The sequence below is a fragment of the Chelon labrosus genome (genome assembly GCF_963514085.1).
Source record: "Chelon labrosus genome assembly, chromosome: 3".
NCBI lineage: Eukaryota > Metazoa > Chordata > Actinopteri > Mugiliformes > Mugilidae > Chelon > Chelon labrosus.
The window spans coordinates 13,983,307-13,991,538 of record NC_140339.1 but is presented as its reverse complement, the minus strand read 5'-3'; the positions used below and the strand labels follow the sequence as shown (position 1 = coordinate 13,991,538).

General features: G+C 41.7%; 1 protein-coding gene across 1 annotated transcript; it reads left to right on the top strand.

The window, feature by feature from the left end:
• Positions 1-2,847: 2,847 nt before the first annotated feature.
• LOC311485359 (putative gonadotropin-releasing hormone II receptor) lies at positions 2,848-6,897 on the top strand (the record flags this gene model as incomplete). Its single annotated transcript, XM_084540719.1, has 3 exons — positions 2,848-3,396; positions 4,745-4,949; positions 6,464-6,897. 3 exons carry the CDS (start codon positions 2,848-2,850, stop codon positions 6,895-6,897), a joined length of 1,188 nt encoding a protein of 395 aa, XP_084396845.1.
• Between the last annotated feature and the right edge of the window lie 1,335 nt (positions 6,898-8,232).

Sequence of the window (8,232 nt, the reverse complement as noted above, 5' to 3'; positions counted from 1 at the left end):
ATGACAGTCAGGGAAAGGTCCTTGTAGATCCGAACCAAAGTGCTTCACCTCTACTGTATCTCACAGTTTGCTCCTTGGGTGGCCACAGGGGGGATGAACAGATGCTTTTCTCTTCTCTGTTAAAACCTGATACCTTATCACGCTGTTAAAACAATCACCATGCAGTGGAAACGATGCAAGCTGATAGCTTAGTGGTCTGTGTCATGGCTTACTTGGTTTGAAACCAGGTCACAACCTTTCCCACAAGGTCCCAACCTGTTTCCTCATCATTTCCATCACTTTCTCTCTTTGTGCTCTGTACTGATGAGCACAATGGAGTCAAATATTTTCTAACCATGCCTTTAACTCTCTCAGTTGATGCAGTGTGAAATTATCTGAAATAGCACATCATATCTATAATTAAGGAACATAAAATAGTTATTTTCTTGTTCCTTCCTTATGCCTTTCTCAATCACAGATTTGAGAAATAGTGGTGAAAACATACACGGATCAGGCGTAACATTATGACCACCTTCCTAATACTGTGTAGGTCTTCCTTGTGACTCATCAGAGAATGGACATGGTCCTTGTGAGGGTGTCCTGTGGTGTCTGGCAACAGAATGATGTTAGTGGGGTCCTTTGGTTTGAGGGGAGGGGTCTCTGTGGAACATCCCACAGATACTGGATCAGTTTGGGATCTAGTGAATTAGGAGGCCAAGTCAACACCTTGTGCTGTTCTTCATGTTTTCTGTATTGTTCCTCATCCGTTCTTGTGTGTGTGCTTGTGTCAGGCTGCATCCTGCTGGGGATGGCTGCTGCCATCAAGGAATGTCATTGCTATGGGGTGGGGGTGCCTGGTCTGGTCTAGGTGGGTGGTACATGTCTAAGGTCCAAAAGTTTCCCAGCAGAACATTGCATTGTCACAACATGATACATGTTATTTACTTCACCTGTCAGTTGTCGTAATGTTATGCCCGATCAATGCATTTCGGATCTATACAGCAAGCAGAATCCCTGACACTGGGGCAATTGAACCAGAGATTTATTGAGGCAGAAGAAACCACCAGTATGTCACCAGAATGACTTTGCTATCTTGGGGTTATAGCTCATCACACTCCCTCATTCTCTGAAATTACATAAGTTGAACAAGTGAATCTAAAGCATCTACATGACTCTTTAATAAATGTGGACGGACACAGAAACAGTGCCCTGTGAATTATTTATGGTAGCCTGTAAATTACTTATTTATCTGTTGCGTAATTTTGGTGAAAAAACTACTTAAATGCTGAATGTAGATGCAAACAACACTGACATAAAGATACACTCATCTTGAATTGATATGAAAAAGTGACTTTAAGGCAAACACAGAAACAAAAAACAGACTTTAATAGTCTAGACTATGGAGCAGATAATGAATTTAAATCACCTGAGCAGTCAGTGATGACAGTGTGTGTACCTGGTGGTGCATCTTAGACCTCGCAGCCTCACAGCGGATGGCAAAAACTCCCTAAAGATCTTTTCCATTATTTTCAGTGTTTTAGGTCAGCTAATGGAATCTTGATGTAAGACTTGGAAGACTTACATCCGCGCATCACAGGAGAGAACCGCGCTGATGGGATTCATACATACAGTGAACAGCTATCACGCAAACATCACAGCATGATCTGGAAAGAGTTAGTTCAGCTTCAGAAAGCTCAACGAGAAAACTGAACGTTTGTCTCAAATTAACCTCGCAGGGCGAAATGAAGGCAGTTAAGAAAGAGCAGGTTTGGTTTGATGACAGCGATGCTAATAGGGGGCTGCAGTGTCTCGTTACATTTATTCTGGCAGGGTTAAATTTAGAAACCTTGCCCGAGCCGGGGGTTCATTGAACTGACGCTCCGGTGACGAGAGGATGCTCGTAGCCGCGCCCACAGAAGCGCACAGCGGAGGGAGTAGCCTTGAAAACGCAGCCGAAAAACTCCCGAAAGGCACACAGAGATGAAACTCAGAGGGGACAGTGGAGAGTCTGGAGGCTGACGAACGGACTATCCAAAAATCAGGGTTTAGAGAAGGCGCCGTGGACTTGCATAGAAAAAAAAAAAAAAAAAGATTTTGTTCCATCACTCTCTGATCTGGGAAATATATTTTTCCATGACACCACGGAAGTAATTGTGAGTCATTTGTAGCTTTTTATTGTATATTTGATATATTCATATCATTTATTAGCACAGAAAGTATCTATCTATACAATTACGCACGCTGTAATGTCTTGGACATTGTATTTAATTAAGTATTCTTGTTGCTTTTATAAAGAAATCTTGATATATTTGTTATTTTACCACATAAACCAAATACAACTCAAGATGATAGCGTAATTGTTTTATTTGTCTGCAAGTCTTGAGTGTTGATTTTTAACAGAAACGTATCCTGCATTGTGGAAATCATCTTTTGTTAAACTGAAATAGTTGTCTAAGGCTCAGACTCCCCACAGAAATGAATGTTTCCATATTTTGCGTAAACTCTCTCTCTTTTTTCTTTCTTTCTTAACCTGCAATTTCATCAGGATGCTATCCCTTGATGGTTTTCAGGTGGTAAAGTCAATAGTCTGGAGAGGTTTCTTAGTGACAGTCATAGCTCTTATCACCTCACTGGGCATCAGAAACAAGTGTCTGCACAGCAGACTGCTCCCTCTCTGTCTGTCTGTATTACTCACACAACTATATTTTTAGTCTTCTTATGCAAATCCATGCAGATAAATATTGTGAACCAACTTCATGCGCAAGGCTCATGTGTCGTATTGTTTTTGCTTTATCTCCCCTTTATCTGCCAACACCAGCCTCTGTGTATCTGCACAAAATATGCTGACTCCGTGGTGAGGGTCAGAAAATGAACGCCTCCTCCTGCTGTGATCCTCCAGTCATCATGTATCAGCAGAGCTCAGGATTCGACCTCAATACCAGCTGTGACTGGTTGGCGACTCACTGTAACTGGACGTCAGTGGACAGAGCTCCGCAGCTGCCCACTTTTTCCACGGCAGCCAAAATCAGAGTCATCATTACCTTCATCCTGTGCGGCATATCCACATTTTGCAATTTGGCCGTGCTTTGGGCAGCCAATGGGCACAAGCGCAAATCGCACCTCCGAGTGCTGATCATCAACTTGACAGCAGCCGATCTCCTGGTTACCTTCATTGTGATGCCTGTGGACGCCGTGTGGAACATCACAGTCCAGTGGCTGGCCGGCGACCTGGCCTGCAGATTCCTCATGTTCCTTAAGCTACAGGCCATGTACTCCTGTGCCTTTGTCACGGTGGTGATCAGTCTGGACAGACAGTCAGCTATCCTAAACCCTCTAGCCATCAGCATGGCCCGGAAGAGAAACAGGGTCATGCTCATGGTGGCATGGACTATGAGCGCCTTGTTCTCAGTCCCTCAGGTAAGGTCAGGTGGCACCCATTTGACATGACAGCTGATCACAGCTAGACTTATCCATTAAAGAAAGTGATTCACAGAGCAGTATCAGTATCTGAACAGGACTTCATGGTAATTCTTTTCCTTTTACTAGTACTGATAAGAGCCTATAGCGAGCAGACTAGACTCATTTTCAGCTGGCAGCATTTGCATGCATTATCTCAGTCCGACAGAGCTATTAAACTGCAGGCAACCGCATTCCAGAGAAAAATAAAATCGAGCTTTCTAAATGAAATATAATCTTATATGTGTGTTTCATCATTCTCTCTGTTTACATATCTCTGAGCATTTACATAAAATGTGGCATTCTCTGGAGGCTCCGATTTAAGAAAACCTGCTGAATGCTTTGAGGGGCCCACAAAATCTCAGTGTCAGGGATTAGCAGCTCTATCATACAGTTACATAAGGCAGGGGATCCATAATCCTGGCAGTATAGATGCTTCCTTGTAAACACTGACATTTTTGATTACGCCTTCAAGGAAAATTCAAGGAAAAAGGAAAACATTTGCTTCCTGCTAGCTGGTTCTAAAATGGTGATTTATTTTTGTAATTAATGACAATGAGCTGAATCTCATTTGGCCTCTGGCAGTTTGGGTTGAGGTAACAGATATTTTTCTCTGTGTTTTGACATTTTATATCCAAAATTATTATTGATTCGTTACAAAAAATAAGTGCTGGCAGTTATGACTGGCATGATTAAGGCAAGAACTGACTGCTCGTGGGAACAGGGGCTGATTTACCACTTTAAATTCTCAGTGAGTCCTGAATGTATGTGTTTAAAAAGAAATATATACCCAATGACTAAAATAATGCTAACAAAAATAGGGTATATCTGTACTTTCCCAGCCAAAAAAAGTATCCTCACAAGCTGATGATCCATGGAGACATGAGAAGAAAGTAGCAGCACTGTTTGTGTAACGATTTATGCACTGTCATTTACAGAAAGATAAATTAGGAAATGCTTTTAGGATGAGAACTATATGAGGACTAATGCATCTGGCTGGGGTGCCCAGAATATAAACATTCCCGAATCTAATAGAGGACAGGAGATTTAAATCATCTACGTTCAGTTTTCACATTTTTAACACAACATGTAATGAAAAAATAAAATAAAAAATGAACTGCTGCTTGGGGAAGGGGTTAAGCCACCTGTCAAATGTGTTTAACAACTGACTGACAAGACACTGGGCAGGTCAGGGATATCAGGCATAATAGTTGATTCTTAAAATCAACAGCCAGAACAAAGAAGAGGCTGTGAGACACCTGCTGCCAGCAAAATCCTAATTTTTACTTTTTTATTTTTAATCCCACAGATGTTCATTTTCCATAATGTGACCATTACCTATCCAGCAAACTTCACTCAATGCACCACTAGAGGGAGCTTCGTCACTCACTGGCAAGAAACTGCATACAACATGTTCACCTTCTCCTGCCTCTTCCTGTTGCCGCTAGTCATCATGATTGTCTGCTACACCAGGATCTTCATCCAGATCTCCAAACGGATGACAAAAAAGGACTGTAAGTGCTAGAAAGACTAGAAACACTTGCAGGCTGAAATGTGCCTGCAGGAAGTTGCATCTTACTTGAGCTCGGTTACTTATTATATAATCTACGTGCAAAAGATCTGTTAACATCTATTCTTCTGCTTCCTTTTGCTCTTGCCTGTCTGCCACTTGTCCTGTGATTTCAGACTCTACTAATCCCACTTGCATTTACCTGCATCACCGCCCACCTGCACACCTGCAGCTCTCTGCATACCACCTGCATACCAGCTCTCTTTCTGTAGTCACTGTCTTACTCAACTCATTTACATGCACACTATTATTCTGAATATCACATTATTTTGGACTTGATATAAAACATCTTATTAAAATAGGAATGTTCTGCGTTAGGCTTTTTCTCCTATTCAGAATTTTTAATCGTATTTTAGGATATTCTTTGGTTGCGTCTGGTTACAATAAAATCTGTGCACTGCACACAAAACAACATACCATCAGTTTGCAAGGCACGTCAGTTTATAACCATTATGAAAGGCTTGGATGTCAACAATTGGCTGTATAGATTGGACATGTTCAAACATCACAAAGCTGCCTTTTTCCATGAAGGGCTTTAAAGTAATGAAAGAAGGAAGCTGTGTTTGCACAGGAGCCACAGATGGAAAAATCCTATATGTGCAATAGTATGCAAATGTAAACATTAGTGGAGTATTGACATTCACAAGATATGTATGGAATATGTCTCAGAGCAAAAAAACTGAATATTTTGTGCGTGTAAAAGTATTGACTATGTTCCTGTCTTTTTTTATTTTTCTTCTTCTTCTACCTACCCAATCCCTGTCTTCCCTGTCTACCTCTGAGAGCCCTTTGTCCTATCATAAAATCTATCTTACTGCTTGTGTCAGAGCCGTTAGATGATTCAGCCTGTTCTCTACAAACAACCCGTAGGTGAAAAACGTGACGGTAGCACAGCTGAAAGAATGTCTCTTGATCCGTCTGACACTTTGGTTCAGACAAAATTATCTCAGCACCGACAGATGCATTGCTATGAAATGTCTCACAGTACCTAAAGGATGACTCTTACAGACTTTGGAACTATCCTCGCCTTCTGTCTATCACCAAAACGAAGTCAACATTTTAGATTTTGACGTGCCAACAATGACAGAGAACTCTGTAGCAGAGTTTCGTGGCACATTTTGAGATGGATCATAATAGCTCTGTTGATCCCGTGACTATTTCAGTAGTGGGATTAAGTATCATCAAACACCTGCTACTCTGCCTTTACTGATAATTACCATATATTAGCATGCTAGCACTCTCCAACAGGAAGTATTTACAGAATTGCAGGAGTGCCCTTTTACAGCACCTCTAATTATAAAATGTTTCTGGGGATGAAATTAATGTTTAAATGCAACATTTTACTTTTCACTTGCACCTCTTATTCTTTGAATTTATCAACATTTGTCAAAGCAATGTGATGGATTTATTCCAAAGGAAGAATACCCTCGTGCAGCTAATTCTCTTTCTTTCCTCCAGTGTCCTCTGATGAGCCCCGTCTCCGTTGCTCAAAGAACAATATCCCAAAAGCGCGAATGAAGACTCTGAAAATGAGCATCTTCATAGTGATCTGCTTCATAGTGTGCTGGACACCGTACTACCTGTTGGGTTTGTGGTACTGGTTCTTCCCAGATGACCTGGAGGGGAAAGTCTCTCACTCCCTCACCCACATCCTGTTCATCTTCGGGCTTTTCAACGCTTGCCTGGACCCAATCATATACGGTCTGTTCACGATCCGCTTCAACAGGGGGCTGAGGAACTGCTACCGCAAGGCCACAGTGATGTCCGGCCTGGAAATTAACGCAGTGAAAGCAAAGTCCTTGAAATGCACTGCGGCTAGAGCACCGACCACTGGAGAAATGGACAGCAACTGTGAGCAGGTTGAGCCCAAATCCACTGACAGCTTTGTTTGACCGTGTTCAGTCATGGAGGTGGAAGGCACCTATGCCATATCAGCACTCAGAGTGAAATACTGTAGAATACTAAAGACTACTGTAGAGACAAGAGACTTAACTCTCTTAATAAATTAATTTAATTTTCACCTTCTTTGGAGTTATTAGTTTACTGGACTCATTTGATTCACAATCACACCCAATATGCATGTGTAGAAGAAGTCTCAAGACATGATCTATCTACTACGTTGTAGAGAAGTGTGTTTTATATACATCTGTGTCTTTGTGTTTGTGATGCTTGAGGCTGTACTTCAAGTTGCATAACCCCTTCATAAACACAGTAGAACATGCTTGAAATTGCTTGATGCTCTGGATGTTGTGTAACAGGCTCCCATTTGTAGTCGGCTATATACAATATTCTGTACAATGAACAGCGTCGGGGAAGGGGCTTCAGCATAATGAGAAGGACAGAAGATGGTGAGTGCCTGGTGACAGAAGAGTGCTTCCTGTGTTCTGATGTATGTGGTTACATGCAGACTGTACCAGCAGATCTACAGTGTCGGATGCACTGTTTAGGTGACAGAAGTCGAAGGATTTACTTACAGATAACTATAACTAAACAAAAACAGAAAGCAGTGTGATGTTATCTAGCTTATTTCTGTAGAAAAATGCTAAGCTATAAACAATAGAAGTCTTTATGTAATTCAGAAAATGAAGAACTCCCAACTCAAAAAATTCTGATCAGAGATTCAAACTTAACTGTCGACATCAACGCTAAATGAAATGATCTGGGACGAAATATGTGTTTACATGCCCTAAATGACAAACAGAATATAACTTTTTTTTTTACATGTACTGGTCGATTCTGCCTGCTGTAGAAATTCGAAATACACCAATCAGGCATAACTTTATGACCACTGACAGGTGAAATAAATAACATTGACCATCTTGTGATAATTCAATGTTCTGCTGGGAAATTTTAGGACCTGGTATTCGTGTGGATGTTATTTTGTGAAATGTACCACCCACCTACGCCAGACCAGGCACCCCCGCCCCATAGCGATGGCACTCCTTGATGGCAGCAGCCATCCCCAGCAGGATGAAGCCTGACGCTGACACACACACAAAAACAGTTTAGGAATGATTCCAAAAAATATAAAAAACAGCAAAAGGTGTTGAACCGGTCTCCAAATTCACTAGACCCCAAACTGATCGAGTATCTGTGGGATGATCCAGAGAGGCCCCTCCCTTCAACCCAAAGGACCCAAAGACCCCACAGGACACCATCAGAAGGCCCATGTCCATTCTCCGATGAGTCACAACTGTTTTGGAAGCTTACACAGTATTAGGAAGGCG